At 42.7% G+C, this 21,173-nt stretch overlaps 2 protein-coding genes across 10 annotated transcripts; one reads left to right on the top strand and one right to left on the bottom strand.

The window, feature by feature from the left end:
• Nucleotides 1-227: 227 nt before the first annotated feature.
• On the bottom strand, nucleotides 228-19,450 carry LOC129810779 (vasculin-like protein 1). 2 transcript variants are annotated; one of them, XM_055861652.1, is made up of 11 exons: nucleotides 19,216-19,450; nucleotides 17,694-18,870; nucleotides 17,215-17,329; nucleotides 9,008-9,137; nucleotides 8,568-8,827; nucleotides 8,305-8,383; nucleotides 8,025-8,224; nucleotides 7,464-7,619; nucleotides 4,235-4,473; nucleotides 2,588-2,690; nucleotides 228-1,715 (listed from the first exon to the last, which is right to left on the bottom strand). In XM_055861652.1, exons 3-11 carry the CDS (start codon nucleotides 17,272-17,274, stop codon nucleotides 1,548-1,550), a joined length of 1,395 nt encoding a protein of 464 aa, XP_055717627.1. In that variant the 5' UTR covers nucleotides 17,275-17,329; nucleotides 17,694-18,870; nucleotides 19,216-19,450; the 3' UTR covers nucleotides 228-1,547. The 2 variants fall into 2 exon arrangements, with proteins under 2 accessions (XP_055717627.1, XP_055717628.1); XM_055861653.1 differs by lacking the exon at nucleotides 19,216-19,450 and adding an exon at nucleotides 19,110-19,201.
• tmem69 (transmembrane protein 69) lies at nucleotides 19,033-21,130 on the top strand. Of its 8 annotated transcripts, none has more exons than XM_055861660.1 (3): nucleotides 19,033-19,051; nucleotides 19,965-20,014; nucleotides 20,118-21,130. In XM_055861660.1, exons 2-3 carry the CDS (start codon nucleotides 19,970-19,972, stop codon nucleotides 20,820-20,822), a joined length of 750 nt encoding a protein of 249 aa, XP_055717635.1. In that variant the 5' UTR covers nucleotides 19,033-19,051; nucleotides 19,965-19,969; the 3' UTR covers nucleotides 20,823-21,130. The 8 variants fall into 8 exon arrangements, with proteins under 8 accessions (XP_055717635.1, XP_055717639.1, XP_055717638.1 ...); XM_055861664.1 differs by having other exon boundaries at nucleotides 19,034-19,051; nucleotides 20,121-21,130; XM_055861663.1 differs by lacking the exon at nucleotides 19,033-19,051 and adding an exon at nucleotides 19,197-19,286 and having other exon boundaries at nucleotides 20,121-21,130.
• Nucleotides 21,131-21,173: the final 43 nt, after the last annotated feature.

Here is a 21,173-nt window from a genome sequence, read left to right as displayed (position 1 = left end):
GAAGTGGTTGTGGGCCTGTATCTCTGAATCTCTCTCAACACAGACTTCAAGTGTCCTCTGCTGCCCTGTAGTGGCTACAACTAAGTCACCCCGGCTGCAGACTTCTCAAATCAGCGCTATAATCTTTGATGACGCAAATTGATTTTATAGGTTTTACTGGATAAATCTAGTACTAAACATATCACTTGTGGATCATTTAGCTTCTTAGATAGAGAAGCAGACAAATGTTTGGCAAACCGATGCAAAATATTTATTACAATTACATTTTTCCAAGATGCAGTAGTTTCTTTCTCATACAGACAGTTCCATACATGAAACCTTATCTTTAAAAATATGTAAATAATGTTATCAAAATAATCTTACATTTTTCAAAACTCAAAGTTTGTATTATATTTTTTTTTACAATCCACCCTGAATATCAAGGCTGCAAGAACAATATGCAAAAAAGAGAAATATCTATGTGGGATTGACAGCTGTACCAAATTATAAACAACAACAACAACAACAACAAAGAGCCTTAAATCTGTGGTAAAGCCAGCTGAACATTCTACCAGCCAGGAAAATTGTTGCAATTTCTAAACCTGGTAAATGCATAATTTTCAAAAGCAGTCCCTCATGTAAGAAAGAAAACCAGGTTGTATCGGGGGGGGGGGGGGGGGGGGGGGCTGTACGTTTACAGTCTTTATCAACCACAGAACTTGGAATTTTGAACATCTGAAAATTATGGCAGTTGGTGAACTAAGAACAGACAATCAGCTTGAACAGCTACGACGGAATAATTGAGTTTTTCTCCAGAATAAGTTTGGTAAAGTGACATTTCCATTACTTCGTAACGTTGTTTTATTATTCTTTATGCCCTTACTGGCTACATTAAATCAGTATTGCAATAAAAGTAATGGTGGTCCATAACTGTAAATGACTGTTCTCCTACCGCTTAGGATAAATATAATGATCAGCAAAATCATGCCTTACACTGTTCAAATAAGACCGATACATTACCATTTGTCAGCTTTAAATGGACCAAAACAAAAAACAAACCTAAATCCTTACAGAAGGGTTATTTAGGGGATTGGAAGCAATGTCAATATCAACTGCTCACAATGATTGTTTCATCTCAACACAAAAGCTACAAATTGTTTCAGCAAGAGCAGGTGTCAAAGCCGTCTTTCAACAAAAAAAAGTATCAATCGATGAAGTCATTTGCAAGTAAAATCATTATTGGTTTGGTTGTTGTCAACATCATGGGGCTAAATTTTTTCATCACAAAATCAAAAGAAAAATGCTGATGTGTTTTACTTTCAATAATCATTTTAGCTTCTAGGATAAGACCAAAGGGGTCAAAAAAAAGGAAAAAGAAAGGAAAGAAAAAGCAGAAGGAAAACCAAGAAGAAAGACCCTCAGGCAGGCATCACCTCTGACCCCTCTCTGTCACACCAGTGTCTGTATGACCAGTCTCTTGTGAACGAGGAAGAAGTGTAAAACAGGCGAGTGCAATGAGCGAGGGAGCGTGACGTGAGGAAGAAGAAGAGGAGGGGTGTAAAGCCATGTTAGGTGTCGGCGTCGTCGTCTGTCTGGCTGCTGCTAGTGCTCTCGGACTCTGAGACCTCTTCTAGTTCAGGCTCTACAGGGCTTCTCCAGGACAGCAGGGGCAGGGGCGCACCCTTGAGAAGAGGCTTCAGGAGAACACCGTTCTGGCCCAGCCTGTTCCTCTTCAGCTAAAACAGACAGATAGATTAATAACAACAGTAACCAGGTTTCCAAACTTTTCATGCAGACCTGATGCATGAGAAGTCACAACAGGGCTATTGGAAACAGGAAATGTTGGTCCAAATTCATAAATGTCGATAGACAATTTGTTTGTTCGAAATGGTGGGATATGGTGAAATGGCGGTGAAAATGTGTAAATATTGATATTAATCACGCAATGATATGTCACATTGTAGGCCTACCACAGTCTATGGCCTTTCACCACGACATGGAAAAGCATTAAAAGTTTATAGGCAGACGAAATAACTTATGATGAACTTCACATGTTGGAATAATTTATGATGAACTTCACATGGTGGTTAAGTGCACAGTGATCATGCACATTTCCAATAGGCTAAATATCGAGGGGAGACTATTATTTGAACGGTGCTTGTTGCCAATTATCAAATAAAATGACATTGCTCTTATCCATATCTCATCATATAACCGGTCCACTTTATAAGCAAACTGTTGTCCAGAGAGCATGCACCAGAACCACATTAGGCAAGTTTGCTATTTATTGCAACAGTTTTTGTGACAAAACCATCGGTAGAGTTGAAAATGCGATGGTAACCCATTTGTGTTTTTTATTCGTACATGGGAACTTAACTGCAGAAGTGGTTTTTATGTGCACTACGTCATCACCATGCACAGCACTTGATCTGCAACAAGTCAGTGTGATGAAAACACCCCTCGTGGGAAAATGCGCGTATTGTTTTTGTGTACATTTTTGAATATTTGCTTGAAAATCTGTCGCCAATTGGATGGAAACCTAGCTATAGAGAGATATCCACTCACAGGCTCACAGTAACACATGTAAATAGCTATGTATAGCTTTTACCTTCTCAGTTTTAGCTTGAAATTCTTGGAGCTCAGCATCAGTGATGGGCAAAAAGTTGTCATCATTCTCTGGGTACTCCTGCCAGCCCATAGCTTTGAGCAACCTACCAGAAGAGGCAGAGGTCACTGGTAAAACAAGCTTTGAAGTGATTGCTCTATATCTAGATGTAAGAAAGCTCAGGAAATATTAACGTTTTTACACATTTAACCCCTTATTTTTTTGTCACAAAACTACCTCCATACTTCCATGTGTTTGTATGGGTGACCTTCAGACTAGTCCCGTGACACTGGTGGGGGTCCTAGAGCAAAACGGAGAACACCATTTTGTTCATGAGTTTCCCCTTCCACAGTGGGGTCATAGTAGCGTCCGAATCTACACAGTTCGGACGCTACAGACAAAAATTGGCACATCAGCGTTACCGACTTCAGATGTGTCCCGTGACACTTGTGGGGGTCGTAGAGCAAAACGGAAACCGTTCGGACACTACAAACGTTTTCTTGAGAAGACAGAATTTCGGGATGTCTCATGGTCTGACAAAAACCCCTGTAGCTCAGCCACCTTCCTCCGCAGATGCGGAAGGCCTGACATGGGAAGATGTGGTGGATGGAGACGCAGCCCATGGGGATTTTGTATCATGTTACTCAGATTGACACACAGGTGCGTCTATAGACTCTTAAGTATTAAATCCACTTCAATTAGTGTAGATGAAGGGGAGGAAACAGGTTAAAAAATAATTTTTAAGCCTTGATACAATTGAGACATGGATTGTGTGTGTGCCATTCAGACGGTCAATGGGCAAAACAAAAGATTTAAGTGCCTTTGAACGGGGTATGGTAGTAGGTGCCAAGCGACCGGTATGAGTGTGTCAAGAACTGCGACGCTGCTGGGTTTTTCACTCAACAGTTTCCTGTGTGTATCAAAAATGGTCCACCACCCAAAGGACATCCAGCCAACTTGACACAACTGTGGGAAGCATAGAAGTCAACATGGGCCAGCATCCGCGTGAACGCTTTTGACACATTGTAGGACATGCTACAACGAACTGAGGCTGTTCTGAGGGCAAAAAGGGGTGCAACTCAATATTAGGAAGGTGTCCTTAATGTTTTTTACACTCAGTGTCCATGCATATACATACAGCAACAGCAAAGCCTCCATATAATTAATTTCATAATAATAACCACTGCGCCTCCCGGGTGGCGCAGTGGTCTAGGGCACTGCATCGCAGTGCTAGCTGCGCCACCAAAGTCTCTGGGTTCACGCCCAGGCTCTGTCGCAGCCGGCCGCAACCGGGAGGTCCGTGGGGCGACGCACAATTGGCATAGCGTCGTCCGGGTTAGGGAGGGTTTGGCCGGTAGGGATATCCTCGTCTCAGTATGTAAAAATGTAATAAAATGCATGCACTCTACTGTAAGTCGCTCTGGATAAGAGCGTCTGCTAAATGACTAAAATACAAATATATAAATATAATAATGTAGGGCTCTCGTTAATTTCACACAATTTACCTTGGTCGCCCCACCCTGACCCCAGGGGTCCACCGCCCTACAGCGCCCCCAACCCAACACACCCCACTCAACTTCAGGATCTTACTGTTTGAGTCACTGAGGGGTGTGAAGGAAGAGAGGGTATGTGCATGTGTGTGCAACTTACCTGTATTCTGCCTCCAACGAGCTGGAAAGGTGATCTGTGTCTGAGTCGCTGAGAGAGTGAAGGATCCCATTCTCTTGTAAGTCTCCTCTGTTCTCTGATGGACTGGTAGAGGTGGGCCCGTCCCAGTTCTTATCATCCTTCAGGCCTCGCAGGAACTCACTCTTCCGGTCGGTGCTGCGACGCATCAGCTTCAGACGAGGAGGGGTGACGTCGATGGGAGGGGTGATGCTGGAGGGAGGCTGAGAGAGGTATTACCAAATAAATTGTAAGTCTTTTCAAATAAATTGTATCAAATCAAGTGTAGCTTGGGTCAGTGGTGGAATGCTTGAGCAGTGTTTTCAGACTCCAACTCTTGTTGGATGAAGCACAGCTTTATTACGGGTGACAATTTTATCACTGCATTCTCTACCAGAAAGTTGGTTGGCCCTCTTCGATGTCACCTAGTTTGATACATTGCTATGTTTTCATATATAAAGCCCTTTTACAAAAAGTCCCATTGTACCTAACATCATAACTAAACTTTAGACATACGAGTTACCAAACCCAGTCTCAGGGATGGTTAACTCTGGGAATTCCTTTGGTCTCTACTGAGTTAGGTAAATCAGCTTTTAGTTTTCTTGCACCTTATTTGTAGAACAATCTTCAACATTTTCTTAGATTTGACTGCTGGTACCGCTAGGGGAATTCAGAAAGCTGATTGAGGACCTTATTACTGATGAATATGTTTGTTTTTCTTTCTGATTACATTTTGTATTTATATTTTGTGTCTTTTCTGTATTTAGGGCTCATCTCTGAAAGAGACCTTGTCTCAGTAGGACTCCCTGATAAAATAAAGGTTAAATGATTATATATATATACACTGCTCAAAAAAATAAAGGGAACACTTAAACAACACAATGTAACTCCAAGTCAATCACACTTCTGTGAAATCAAACTGTCCACTTAGGAAGCAACACTGATTGACAAGAAATTTCACATGCTGTTGTGCAAATGGAATAGACAAAAGGTGGAAATTATAGGCAATTAGCAAGACACGAGTGGTTCTGCATGTACTGGCCTGTCTCCTGGTAGCGCCTCCATGCTCCACGCCTCCATGCTCTGGACACTACGCTGAGACACAGCAAACCTTCTTGCCGCAGCTCGCATTGATGTGCCATCCTGGAAGAGCTGCACTACCTGAGCCACTTGTGTGGGTTGTAGACTCCGTCTCATGCTACCACTAGAGTGAAAGCACCGCCAGCATTCAAAAGTGACCAAAACATCAGCCAGGAAGCATAGGAACTGAGAAGTGGTCTGTGGTCACCACCTGCAGAACCACTCCTTTATTGGGGGTGTCTTGCTAATTGCCTATAATTTCCACCTTTTGTCTATTCCATTTGCATAACAGCATGTGAAATATATTGTCAATCAGTGTTGCTTCCTAAGTGGACAGTTTGATTTCACAGAAGTGTGATTGACTTGGAGTTACATTGTGTTGTTTAAGTGTTCCCTTTATTTTTTTGAGCAGTGTATATATATATATATATATATATATAGAGAGAGAGAGCGAGAAAGAGACACACACACACACTCACAAAGTTGAAGTCGGAAGTTTACATACACCTTAGCCAAATACATTTAAACTCAGTTTTTCACAATTCCTGACATTTAATCCTAGTAAAAATTCCCTGTCTTTAGGTCAGTTAGGATCACCACTTTATTTTAAGAATGTGAAATGTCAGAAAAATAGTAGAGAGAATTATTTATTTAAGCTTTTATTTATTTCATCACATTCCCAGTGCGTCAGAAGTTTACATACACTCAATTAGTATTTCGTAGCATTGCCTTTCAATTGTTTAACTTGGGTCAAACGTTTCGGGTAGCCTTCCACAAGCTTCCCCAATAAGTTGGGTGAATTCTGGCCCATTCCTCCTGACAGAGCTGTTGTAACTGAGTTAGGTTTGAAGGCCTCCTTGCTTGCAAACACTTTTTCAGTTCTGCCAACACATTTTCTATAGGATTGAGGTCAGGGCTTTGTGATGGCCACTCCAATACCTTGACTTTGTTGTCCTTAAGCCACTTTGACACAACTTTGGAATTATGCTTGGGGTCATTGTCCATTTGGAAGACCCATTTGCGATGAAGCTTTAACTTCCTGACTGATGTCTTGAGATGTTGCTTCAATATATCCACATAATTGTTCTCCCACATGATGCCATCTATTTTGTGAAGTGCACCAGTCCCTCCTGCAGCAAAGCACCTCCACAACATGATGCTGCTACCCCCGTGCTTCACAGTTGGGATGATGTTCTTCGGCTTACAAGCCTCCCCCTTTTTCCTCTAAACATAATGATGGTCATTATGGCCAAAAAATTATATTTTTGTTTCATCAGACCAGAGGACATTTCTCCAAAAAGTACAATCTTTGTCCCCATATGCAGTTGCAAACCGTACTGGCTTTTTTATGGCGGGTTTGGAGCAGTGGCTTCTTCCTTGCTGAGCGGCCTTTCAGGTTATGTCGATATAGGATTAGTTTTACTGTGGATATAGATACTTTTGTACCTGTTTCCAGCATCTTCACAAGGTCCTTTGCTGTTGTACTGGGATTGATTTGGACTTTTCACACCAAAGCACGTTCATCTCTAGGAGACAGAACGCGTCTCCTTCCTGAGGGGTATGACAGCAGCATGGTCCCATGGTGTTTATACTTGCGTACTATTGTCTGTACAGATGAACGTGGTACCTTCAGGCGTTTGGAAATTGCTCCCAAGGATGAACCAGACTTGTGGAAGTCTACAAATTTTTTTCTGAGGTCTTGGCTGATTTCTTTTGATTTTCCCATGATGTCAAGCAAAGAGGCACTGAGTTTGAAAGTAGGCCTTGAAATACATCCACAGGTACACCTCCAATTGACTTATCAGAAGCTTCTAACGCCATAACATAATTTTCTTGGAATTCTCCAAGCTGTTTAAATGCCCAGTCCACTTAGTATAATCTTCTGACCCACTGGAATTGTAATACAGTGAATTATAAGTGAAATAATCTGTCTGTAAACAATTATTGGAAAAATTACTTGTGTCATGCACAAAGTAGATGTCCTAACCGACTTGCCAAAACTATAGTTTGTTAACAAGAAATTTGTGGATTGGTTGAATAACAAGTTTTAATGACTCCAACCTAAGTGTATGTAAACTTCCGACTTCAACTGTGAGTAAGTTGCCCTCTGGTCCCTGTCAGAGTTCAGACTCACCTCCTTGGGGGTTCCGTAGGTCGGGCCGTAGGTCGGGGGAGTGACAGGCGTAAGAGGTTTGTTCCCAGAGGCAGCAGGGCTGGTGAAGGCGGAGTCCCAGCCGGATAAATTAAAACTGCTTTTGGTTTCTCTCCCGCTTGGCTTCCAGGGACCAGCCTGCAGAGGGAAAATAGAAAGTAAAGAAGTGATTCATTATTTTGGCTGATGATGCGACTAGTGATTATACCCTGTCCTGTTCAAAACAAATGCTACCTTCATTTTACTAGGCAAGTCAGTTAAGAACAAATTCTTATTTTCAATGTTGTTCAGGGGAAGAACGACATATTTTTACATTGTCAGCTCGGGGATTCGATCTTGCAACCTTTCGGTTACAAGTCCAATGCTCTAACCACTAGGCTACCTGCCGTCACACAAAGAGATGGCAGTAGTGAGGTCCTACCTTGGCTGAGGATGTGACTAGTGATTATACCCTGTCCTGGTTGAGGAGATGGCAGTAGTGAGGACCTACCTTGTCTGAGGACGTGACAATATTTAGGGCCTACCTTTTTTTTCTTTACCTACCTTGGTTGGGGTGATAGCTGGCTTGGGCACCAGGTTCTTGTAGACACTGGATGAGGAGATTGGGGTTTTGGTGACGTTGGTTAGGTGGGGTACCGTTGTGTTGGCGAAACCAGCAGAGAAAGCAGCGCTAGGGTCTTCCTTGGAAACCTTCTTGATGACCAACATCTTAGTTAGGGTCTGCTTGGCACTAGGGGGGTGCTCTGTGGGGGAAGGATTGACCAATCAATCAATCAGGCTTACTCCCTTTCAAAGCCAGTCACTGGCAGAGCTCCTCACTCACCCCAAACTCCTACAGGAGTCTCTACAGCATGAGGCTGGGCCACCGGCTTCCCACTGCTCTCTGATTGATTGAGTGAGGGCTGTGGAAAAAAGCATGAACACCCGTAACTTAACAAAAGTTGTCTGAAGTAATTTAAACATAGTAATCACCCAGCAGGTCGCTAACAATTTAAAAATTCTTTGAAACAGCCTGATAAACCAAAGCTTTGGAGTTGTTTTAAATTCAAGCAATGAAAATCTGGAGAAAGATGAGAGGGCACCCACAAAATCCTCCTCCACAAACTTCAGCTTGGCCTCATGGCCTCCCTCAACTGGCAGGAAGCCTCCTTTCCGGGGGTGGAAGGTCCAGTTGCGCTGACGGTGGGGCCCTGGTCGCTCCCTGTCCCCAGGGCGCTTGGTGTGGCGCCCATGGTGGGGTCCCTCCTGCCCCCAGAGACCGCTGCCCAGGCCCCCCTGCCCTCCCTTAGCCACGCCTGAGTCCACAGAGTCATGCCGCAGGAGAGAGGGATGGTGCAACCAATCACCTAGCAACCAGGAGTGGAAAAGTAAAATGAAGGTTAAGAACTGATTGGACCACATAATCCATCCAACACACACACATACTGGTCAACCCTGCTTTAACATATGTATATCTGTGACTAATACACTTTGATTTGGTAGTCAGGGTCAGGTAGGGTGAGACCATGTATATGTGCGTGTGCTACCTGCAGGTGCTCTGAGAGGGTTGTTGTTGAAGAAGCCGTCAGAGGAGTTATGACGACGGCGGCGGCTCACAGCGGGCCGAGCATCACCGCGGGCAAGATTCTCTCCGTGCCCCTCAAACGCTGCAAGAGACTGAGAAATACAGAGAGGGAAAGAGAGATGTACAGAGATGGAGAAAGAGATACAGAAAGTGTCAAAGAGAGAGAGACAGAGAAAGAGAGACAGAGGGGCACATTTAAAAGAGCCTCAGTAACCACTCAGAGCAATAGCTCACAAGCCATTACACTATACCAAAATGGGGGTGTGAAAGTAACCGTTTAAACGAGGTTGGGATCCTTAACCTGTTGAGGACAGAGGGCGCTGTTTTCACTTTGGGGGAAAATCGTGCCCAATTTAAACGGCCTCGTACTCAATTCTTGCTCGTACAATATGCATATTATTATTACTATTGGATAGAAAACACTCTAGTTTCTAAAACCGTTTGAATTATATCTGTGAGTAAAACAGAACTCCTTTTGCAGCAAACTTTCTGACAGGAAGTGGAAAATCTGAAATCGATGCACTGTTCTAGGGCCTGCCTATTAAAGTCCTTGATATTTATTAGTTTAGATGCACTTCATACGTCTTCCACTAGATGTCGACAGGCAGTGAGAGAAGAAATGGAGTGTGTAACTTGATCTGGTGTCGAATAATAGCTCTCGGCATGACGTGTCACCAGTTTCCTGTTTTCTGGAGAGCGCGTGATGGGAACCTGGATTTACCTCCTGATAAGCTGTTGTTATGGACGACTAATATCTCCGGCTTTGATTTTATTTGATACATGTGACAATATCATGGTAAAGTATGTTTTTTCAATATAGTTTAATCAGATTATTGAACATTTTTCGGGAGTTTTGCCGTGTTCCGTTCTCTGAGTTTGTTGACGATGGAGAGATTCGCGCCACTTGGCAAGTGTGCTTGCTAAATCGAGAGGGAAAAAGGCCGTTCTAAAACCAAACAACGATTGTTCTGGACAAAGGACCCCTTGTACAACATTCTGATGGAAGATCAGCAGAAGTAGGACCCATTTTGTGATGTTATTTCATATATCTGTCGTACATGTGAACTAGTAGTTTGCGGCCAGGTTTTGGGCACGCTCTCGCCATAACGTAAACTGCATATCGTAATGAAGTTATTTTTAGAATTCTAACACGGCGATTGCATTAAGAACTAGTGTATCTATCATTTCCTATACATGTATTTTTTAGTTATGTTTATGAATAGTTATTTGGTCAGAATATGTGTGTCAGAAAAATATCCGGACGTTGTGGGAAAAAGATGCTACGTTAGCACAATGTATAACCACTGATTTCAGCTCTAAATATGCACATTTTCGAACAAAACATAAGTGTATGTATAACCTGATGTTATAGGACTGTCATCTGATGAAGCTTATCAAGGTTAGTCAAAAATTATATATCTTGCTGGTTTATTTGCTATCGCTAACGTGCCTATTGCTATCGCTAACGTGCCTTGATGAATGAATGCGGTAATGTGGTAGGCTATTGTAGTAAGCTAATATAATGCTATATTGTGTTTTCGCTGTAAATTACTTAAAAAAAATCGGAAATATTGGCTGGATTCACAAGATGTTTGTCTTTAATTTGCTGTACACCATCGATTTTTCAGAAATGTTTTATGATGAGTATTTAGGTATTTGACGTTGGTGTCTGTAATTACTCTGGCTGCTTCGGTTCTATTTCTGACGGTAGCTGTGATTGTAGCTGCAATGTAAAACTGATTTATACCTCAAATATGCACATTTTTCGAACAAAACATAGATTTATTGTATAACATGTTATAAGACTGTCATCTAATGAAGTTGTTTCTTGGTTAGTTTGGTTGGTTCTTGGTTAGTTAGGTTGGCTTTGTGCATGCTACCTGTGCTGTGAAAAATGTCTGTCCTTTTTTGTATTTGGTGGTGAGCTAACATAAATATATGTGGTGTTTTCACTGTAAAACATTTTAAAAATCGGACATGTTGACTGGATTCACAAGATGTGTATCTTTCATTTGCTGTATTGGACTTGTTAATGTGTGAAAGTTAAATATTTCAAAAAAATATCTTTTGAATTTCGCGCTCTGCCTTTTCAGTGGAATGTGGGAGGAGTTCCGCTAGCGGAACGCCAGAGCCAGACAGGTTTTAACGTTAAGAAAAATCCCTAAAATCCCCCCCCCCCACCCCCCACTTAATTAAAATCACAGTTATCACAAAACATTATTTTCCGTGTTATAACCAACAGGCTATAAAGGCCTGGGGAAGTTGTGTAATTCACATAAAATCAGAGGAAGAGGCTTTAGGCTACTTGAATTTGCAAGGTAGGCAAGACAAGACATTGCGAGATGCAGATTACCAAAACATATGAGCACGCTTCTGCCTCTCTCTCCCTCGCACTGGCCTACCTGCTCGGTCTCTTCGCTAATGATGCAAGTGTGTGTTCAGTCTTCAGTCTGACGCCTGTAGAATATCCTAGCCTGACGCCTGTAGAATATCCTAGCCTATTCATGGCACCGATGTCTTCGGGCCAGTCTTGCGAGCCTAATTTTCGTTTTTGCCTCACTTGAAATTACAGTAGGCTACCGGTAGCCTGTGTCGATAACGTTTCAGACATAATGGAATGTGGCCCCTTGAAAGCCATTCGGCTACGGCATGTTTGTTTGTCTGTATATTAGGGTAGACTACACTACGAAACCTTATCTGGTGATATGAACGGGCATTTTTACTTGTGTGTAATTAAGGTTTGCCGCTTCTGAAACGGGACAAAAATCCATCACACAGGCAACCAGAAGTGTCAATCAAATAATCTCGAGCTACTGCAAGCAGGCCACTCTCCCTAGAAAAGTATTTTAAAGTTTGTTAAATATCATGATTTACCAAGACATTTTGTAGAAATAAAACACATTTAATTCCAAAATCATGGGCATTAATATGGAGTTGGTCCTCTCTTCTGGGAAGGCTTTCCACTAGATGTTGGAACATTTCTGTGGACACTGATGTTGGGTAATTAGGCCTGGCTTGCATTCGGTGTGCCAATTCATTCCAAAGGTGTTCGACGGGTTGAGGTCAGGGCTCTGTGCAGGCCAGTCAAGTTTTTCCACACCGATCTCGACAAACTATTTCTATATGGACCTCGCTTTGTGCGGGGGCATTGTCATGCTGAAACAGGAAGGGCCTTCCGCAAATTGTTGCCACAAAGTTGGAAGCACAGAATTATCTAGAATGTCATTGTATGCTGTAGTGTTAAGATTTCCCTTCACTGGAACTAAGGGGCCAAGCCCAAACCATTATAAAACAGCCCCAGACCATTATTCCTCCTCCACCAAACTTTACAGTTGGCACTATGAATTTGGGTAGGTAGCGTACTCCTGGCATCCGCCAAACCCAGATTCATCTGTCAAAATGCCAGATGGTGAAGCGTGACTCATCACTCCAGCGTTTCCACTGCTCCAGAGTCCAATGGTGGCGAGCTTTACACCACTACAGCCGACGCTTAGCATTGCGCATGGTGATCTTAGGCTTATGTGTAAACCCATTTCATGAAGCTCTCGACAAACAGTAATTATAATGATGTTGCTTCCAGAGGCAGTTTGGGACTTTGTAGTGAGTGTTGCAACCGAGGACAGACGATTTTAAACGCGCTGCTCGATTCAGCACTCGGCGGTCCCATTCTGTGATCTTGTGTGGCCTACCACTTCGCGGCTGAGCCCTTGTTGCGCCTAGACGTTTCCACTTCACAATAACAGCACTTACAGTTGACCGGGGCAGCTCTAGCAGGGCAGAAATTTGATTAACTGACTTGGTGGCATCCTATGACAGTGCCACGTTGAAAGTCACTGAGCTCTTCAGTAAGGCCTTTTTACTGCCAATGTTTGTCTATGTCAATTGCACGGCTGTGTGCTCGATTTTCTACACTTGTCAACTACGGGTGTGGCTGAAATAGCTAACTTGAAGGTGTGTCCACATACTTTGGTATATATAGTGTAACTTAATTGCTGGGCCCTAGAGGTCATACATACGTAACACAACCATTATTCTGCATTTTAAATTGATGTGGAATTTTATGATTTTTTCGTATTATTTTAATGGAGCACCAATAAAAGAAAATGGCCGTTTAAATGTTAAGCAAAATTGTCCATTTGTCACATCCCTAATACCAACATGCACCATGAAGACACAACCAACAACACCAAAAGCCACTGAAATCTGATCAAATCCTGCCCTGACATACAGTATTAATGCACTGGATGGCCCACCCCCGGCTGCACTAAGAAAACAAAATCAATAAACTTCTTAAATCTCCCCAAACATTTAAAAAACTGTCTAGACTGTCATCCATATTACTTTGAACCATGATTTTAACAGCTACAGAATTCTGACAAGTGCTACTAGAAAGAAGTGATACAACTGGAAAGTAGTGATACAGACTAGAGTGTTATATTGTATTATTGTCCTCTACAAAGACAGGCAGCCATAACTACCTGGGCCATTCAAGGCCACAACATACCTTTGGGGTCAAAGTTCAACCAGGCACCTCAGCGCAAACATTGAACCCTCTGTATATGCATAGTCTGCTAACATTTTACCCAGCCACCTAAAACGCTTTATCCAACAAAGCATGGCATTCCCAAAACCAATTTTTGAAGTAGTAACTTCTGAGAAAACATATTTACAGAACAAATCAAATCAAAGTGTATTTGTCACGTGCACCGAATACAATAGGTGTAGTAGACCTTAGTGGAATGCTTACTTACAGGCTCTAACCAACAGTGCAAAAAAGGTATTAGGTGAACAATAGGTAAGAAATAAAACAGTAAAGAGACAGTGAAAAATAACAGTAGCAAGGCTATATACAGGCAACGGTTAGTCGGGCTGATTGAGTAGTGTAGTATCCACTTTGTCAAAGGCAGGGGTGCAAAATATTGTTCATGTCCAGCGCAGGGTGCAGGGTGCAGTTGGAGACGCACCGCTGAGGCGCTCCACCTATGTCCAGTAAAAAATGATTTAACATACAGTGCCTTCAGAAAGTATTCACACATCTTGACTTTTTACACATTTTGTTGTGTTACAAAGTGTGATTAAAACGGATTTAATTGTATTTTTTTTGTCAACAATCGACACAAAATACTCTGTAATGTCAAAGTGGAAGAAAAATTCTAACATTTGTAAAAAATAAAACACTAATGTATCTTGATTAGATAAGTATTCAACCAATACATGTTAGAATCACCTTTGGCAGCAATTACAGCTCTAAGTCTTTTTGGCTAAGTCTCCAAGAGACATTCATATCTGGATTGTACAATATTTGCATACTTTTTTTCAGAATTCTTCGAGCTCTGTCAAGTTGGTTGTTGATTATTGCTAGACAGCCACTCAGGAACATTTAAATGTCATCTTGGTTAGAAACTCCAGTGTATATTTCTTCTTGTGTTTTAAGTTATTGTAGTGCTGAAAGGTAATTGTCTCTTGGAAAGCAGACTGAACCAGGTTTTCCACTTGGATTTTGCCAGTCCTTAGCTCTATTCCATTTCTTATTATCAAACTCCCTAGTCCTTGCAGGTGACAAGCACACCCATGTTGCAGCCACCACAATGTTTGAAAATATTGATAGTGGTACTCAGTGACGTGTTATATTTGCCCCAAATATAACACTTTTTATTCAGAACACGAAGTTCATGTCTTTGCCACATTTTTTATTTTGTCATTTCAAACAGGATGCATGTTCTGGAATATTTTTATTCTGTACAGGCTTCATTCTTTTCACTCTGTCATTTAGGTTAGTATTGTGGAGTAACTACAACGTTGTTGATCCATCCTCAGTCTTCTCCTGTCACAGCCATTCAACTCTGTAACTGTTTTAAAGTCACCATTTGCCTTACGGTGAAATCCCTGAGCAGTTTCCTTCCTCTCTGGTAACTGAATTAGGAAGGACACCTGCATCTTTGTAGTGACTGGGTGTATTGACACACGATCCAAAGTGTAATTAATAACTTCACCATGCTCAAAGGGATATTCAATGTCTGCTTTTCTTTATTTTTTACCCATCTACCAATACGTGCCCTTTGTAAGGCAGTGAAAAACCTCCCTGCTCTTTGAAACTGTGTGAAATTCCCTGCTCGACTGAGAGACCTTACAGATAATTGTATGTGTGGGGTACAGAGATGAAGTAGTGATTCAAAAATCATGTTAAACACTTATTACACACAGAGTGAGTCCATGCAACTTATTACCTGACTTGTCAAGCACATTACTACTTCTGAACTTGACATTGTGGGGTATTGTGTGTAGGTCAGTGACAAAAAAATCACAATTGAATACAATTTTAATTCAGGTTGTAACACAACTAAATGTGGAAAAAGTGAAGTGGTGTGAACACTTTCTGAAGGCACTGTTTAAATCATGTAGCCTATAGCCTACGTTTTCTGTAGCCTACAGGCTGGAGATCAAATTTATGACAAATGTCATGAGACACTTTTTACATCATGCACGTTTTTCCGATCAAATAGCCTAACAAACAGGTGTATATCCTAAAAACAGGACAGGTCAAAGGAAACTGCTGTCTAGGAGTTTCAAACAGTTGGGTAAATTGTCATGATAATCAGTGATTTCAAGTTTGTATTAGTATATTTTTGACGAGCTGCATCACAGCGAAAAAGAAAAGACTTCTGCATTCCCCGCTGTGTAAATACATGGATTCTCATTGCAAATAGGCTCAAGGTTACTCCTGATAAAGGTGGGTAGCTGATATTCAGAGCATAAAGACGTCCTCCGGGGATTTTTTTTTACTTTTCCTGTTGAAAAGTGATATTCCAAGTATAAATACAGTAAAGTACACACACTAATGCGTACACCACACGACTTTCAAAATCCAAACATCGCCGAGCCGCTCACATTAAACGACTGTCTTTCCTGTTGTTTTTTGTCTTGCCAACTTAGTGGTGCGCACACTAAACAATGTGGAACAGACGGGGGTCACACACTACAAGATTCTTCACTTGGTCGTGAGGATTCTCCATACCACGCGGTCTCGTGAACACAATGATGTGATGATGAGATTAGATTGTTAAAGCAGCCTCATTCACGCTTGCCATACAGAGTTGAAATATCTAGCCAACATTTTGAATTAAATAACATTGCTTGTAGGGCCTCCCTAGTGGTGCAGTGGTCTAAGGCACCGCATCACAGTGCTAGAGACATTACTACAGAGCCAGGTTTGATCCCGGGCTTTATCACAACCGGCAATGATCGGGAGTCCCATAGGGCGGCACACAAATGGCCCAGTGTTGTCCGGCTTAGGGGAGGTTTTGTCGTTTTACTTAAATCAATTGCTCATCTCGCGCCAGCGACTCGTGGCGTGCCGGGCGCCTGCAGGCTGACCTCGATCGCCAGGTGAATAGTGTTTCCGCCGACACATTGGTGCGTCTGGCTTTCAGGTTAAGCGGGTGGGTGTTAAGAAGCGCCGTTTGGCGGGTCATGTTTCGGAGGACACATGACACGACCTTCGCCTCCCGAGCCCATTGGGGAGTTGCAGCAATGAGACAAGATCGAAAATAAATAAATAACATTGCTTGTGAACTTCAGAGATGACACAATTTGACACTGACTTTGGTTAAAGTGACTTTGGCAAGTACAAATGCAAGTAGTCATCGCTCCGGCTCAAGAGACTACACATTCTGGGTGATTCGAAACAATGTCTTCTCTGATGAGCTCTCATTGGCTATTGCTGATCACTGTTCTCAAAACTTGTCATTGCACATCTTACACTACAAGAGCATTGTAGATTTTGTGCAGATAAAATCAAACGTTTGAAAATATTGGGACGTCTGGGATTGCTCAAAGACGGGATCGGAAGTACTTAGATTGCGTTTCTGATCTGCTCACATTAAACGCGCCGGTGAAGACTGCGTACCGAGAGGGCAACGACATGAGGATTTTGTCTCCGATCTCAAAAACTTGTCTGGGACAGCTAAATTCTGTAGTGTACACTTGGCTTAAAGGATAAAAAAATATATGTTTTGAGCAAAATAGTGTTTTTTAGACAACAGCAAAGGTTTTGATGGGAAGTCGTGATGGTTTGATGGGAAGTCATGATGTCATCAGCCTTATGACTTGCATGAGGACCAATAGAGGAGCAACAGACTAGGATGGCCAATACCGGCCCTGCTCACTTACCTTGGCGGGCTGAGGCGTAGAGAAGTTAAGCCAGGCTGGAACAAAGTCATGCTGCGCCATTTAGGTCCAGTGTCTCCCGTCAGTAGAGCGTGGCATCAAACCTCATGGCCAGGATCTGGAGAGGCAAGGAAATAGGGATATCACTGCCAGACCTCTAATAACAGACATCAGACAGAAATTAGTGTGAATAACCATCAGTGTTACTTCAGAGGAGTTGGTGTTTCATGCAAGATAATGTCAGGCTGCTTATGACAGACAACTTATGGTAGTCTTTATTCATCTTTACCCAAATAATTAAAATTAATGATTTTAATGAATTAGGATTTACACCGATCATCATTGCAGCTTTTCGAAGTGTGTGCGAATGTGAACTCTGCCAAATCACTTGGTAGTTAGTATCATTTCACTTCAGTATAAAGAGAGGACACTGATTGTACCCACCGACAGCTTGACCAGAATGACATAACAAATCTTCTTACCCAGAGTAGTCAGCTCTGTAGTCCAGTGGCCCTTCTCTCTGTCAGTGTGGTATGTGTTCCTCTTGGTACAGCTGGCCCAGCCCTGGTGTCTGTTAAGCTAAGGCAGACCAGGAGATAGGACCACTCTTCAGCCTGAGCGAGACAGAGCCCTTGGCAGAGAGAAGCTCCAGTTCCCAGGGTGAGGCGATGAGTGGAGAAGGGGCTTGGTAAGGAGACTGGCAGTTATCTGTACTGCCGGTCTTGGCTGGCGTCGAGATGATTTGATTGAATCAGTCACACAGACATGAATGAAAAGCAAGCATATGTAGTAGGGATCTGTTTGGTTGTTTGATCTAGGCCTGTCTGTGTGAGTCAGTGAGGAAAGTCAACTCAACTGTTCTATGTTCTCAAAAGGTTTATGGAAGCAGCACTTTGTGCCAGCCCTGAAACTGATTCCTCCTCACCAACTCATCCTATCTCCAGATGTGGACACTCTCTGAAAGAAAATGGGGGGGGGGGGGGGATCTACCTCACAGTGCCGCTTCAAGGGGAAAACAGCGAAAAGCCTGTGTTCACCTCATCCACACAACCGGAGGGCTACGACAAGGAGAAACGGGGAGGGAGGGGGGGGGGGTGGTCAAGGTTTAGTCACATAACAAAACCCAAGGGGGCCTATCGCTATGATGTGACTAACATTGTGTTTGTTAGTAGTATCAATCAACACACCCTAAATCCTGACTTTTCTGAGAAGGGGTGTGAGAAGGAGCCTGACATTCTCATTAACTCACTATTGTAGAGGTTGTATTGCTAGAGAACGTACTGGAGATTTGGTTCTGTGCACCTTTTTGCATTTATCTTACCCTCAGACACGACAAACCTAGGCTGTTGTTGTTGGTCAGATACACCATTCAGTCAAAGCGAATACTCATGTAAACTGACTCACTTCTTAGCTATAAAATTATACTCGAGTCATACAGAGGCAACTCTCCTTAAAAGGTCACTCATATAATTTTCAAAAGATATCTAACAACTGTCTGCCTTTTACTAGATTGTACAATCCTGACTTTGCTGTAGCATCCGGCAGAAGAGATTGTTGCTGAAGTTGTTGTAAGGATTGGCATTGAACAAAACAAAACTAAGTGTTCTTCTTTACTTCTCAGCCGTCTCTTCAAATTACTTCTTCAGCAGCAGATCAACACTGTTAAGAAACACAACATTTAGGCAAGAAAATGACAATGGACAGTTGGAGTTATGTAATATGGCTAGCAGCTAGCAAACTAGTTAGCAGGCTCTGTTGTAAACAAGCATTACGTACAAGCTAACGTTACTGTTAGCAGGCCATTGAATGAGTGCGACTCGCCAATGAACGATTACGCATGGTGCAACTTTCAATATTATTATATTAGCTAACAACATAAATTATTATATATGCATTACTTGACGTGATGACACATGAACATCGAAAAGTGTAACTGTCAACGGCCATGGATGATAAATGGAGCTAGCAGCAGACGAAATCAACGGTGTCAAAATGGCCACCTACCTAGAGATAAATGTCTCGAGCCTCACACAGACCACTTGCTTGTCTCTGTCAATTCAGCTAATATCCGAGATGTACGTGTAGGCGGAACATGCCTGTCTTGCAACTGCAAATATATAATTTCAGCTGTTGTAGTTAGTACATTTGGGTTGTGAGATCCCGTTTTATCAGACTTTCGTTTGAACTAGCTAACAGTAATGTTAGCTATCCTAGCTTGCTACTTGTTCCTGTTTGTCCTAGACATACTAAGCAATGGAAGAGCACATGTCCACACGTTATAAACAGTGATCTCTGCTGTGCCTGTAACGTGTGGTCTTTGACAGTCAGTTTATCTGTTTAATGATGTAGCAAATATATCCACCACATTTAATTTAACAATTAATCGTTACTGTGAGGGTAACTGTTGTGGAACCAGATTTCTCATAGGTCACTGTACGGACGGAAGGAATATATGTTCGCACACAAATCGGCAGGGTCTATGTCTGACATCAGGGACAGCGGATTTTTACTTATTTATAACAACATTTAATTCCGATTTGAAAAACAAGTAAGAATACAATAATCCGAGATAGTATAGAGATGTTCTCTGCGCAGAGGCAGTGATTTTGATGAGACATTAACAGTATATGACTTTCTACACAAGCAACTCCGTGCTAAACAGGCAGGCAGGTTACTGCAGCGATTTCAGACATTTATATAGCACTATGCTATTCAGATTTTGGGATATCTATTAACATTGTCTACCTTTTCAGATAAGATGTTGGCTGGTATATTTAGAAGACCCATCCTTACTGCTCACAAGGTGAGTTTACCTGTAAGAGGAGACTAAACATTGTTTCATGTCATGTCCATCTACTCATCTTATTGAATCTCTATTTCCATGGATGCATTGGGACTCTCCACAGCAGATGTCCTGCCTGTCTGCTGGTGCCTCAGTCAGGGTGTCTGATGCCTCCTATAGTTCCTGTCCCCTGTGGCCCTGCAGAGTCTCCTCGGCCAGGCTGCTCCCTAAAATAAGTGATGCTGTTGGTCTATTGAGGACCCAGTACTTCCACAGCTCTGCTGCGAGGCTGAAGAAACGACAACAACCAGAGCCTCCACCCAGAGAGTTGGACTTGCTCCGTTATGACATGAGAGACCTGGGAAAGAGCCCCAAACCAGCGCTGTACCTGAGCCTCTCCAGCCTTATCCCTTTCATCGCTGCTCCGCTCGTCATGGCTGTGACCGAGACCTACCTGCCAGAAGTGGCCTTCGCCCAGGTGGCCTATGGAGCGTCTATCTTGTCTTTCCTGGGCGGTGCGCGGTGGGGCTTTGCCATCCCGGAGACTAGCCCGGCCAAGCCAGACTGGATCAACCTGGCCAATAGCGTGGTTCCATCCCTGTTAGCCTGGCTGGCCATGCTGTTCAGCGACACGATTACCCCAGCAGCTATGATGGTCATCATGGGGCTAGGCATCTCCCTACACTATGACCTGTCTCTGCTGCCCACCTACCCCAGCTGGTTCAAAGCCCTGCGTACTATACTGTCGGTGGTGGCCTTCCTCTCACTGGTGGCCACACTGGTTCTCAAGGGAGTTTACCTGGAGAAGAAGATATTCTCAGAGCAATGATATCATGCTACAGAATAGACACATTTGTAATTGAACATATTTTAAGTGTGAATGGAAAGATCTCTAAAATGGTAAAGAGTGTTTGTGATGGCATATGTTTGATTGTGTTATTTATGGTACTTAAAAATGGCTGACTGATACTAAATGTGTATCCTTTAGGCTCTGGTTCTGGCAATACTGTAAGGAGCAGGTGGTACGTTTCAGACATCTGCTGTATATCCATGTGGTGGTGGGTCAGTGTCATGCATTATTATTGCAGATAATAAAACAATGGAATGGCGGCGTGACCAGCCTCAGCCTACAATGAACGAATGTGTGAAATGCTTGAAAGAATGGACTCGGCACACCTTT

This window comes from Salvelinus fontinalis, chromosome 14 (assembly GCF_029448725.1).
Source record: "Salvelinus fontinalis isolate EN_2023a chromosome 14, ASM2944872v1, whole genome shotgun sequence".
Taxonomy (NCBI): domain Eukaryota; kingdom Metazoa; phylum Chordata; class Actinopteri; order Salmoniformes; family Salmonidae; genus Salvelinus; species Salvelinus fontinalis.
The sequence above is the reverse complement of the archived record's forward strand: the minus strand, read 5'-3'. Positions and strand labels throughout refer to the sequence as shown.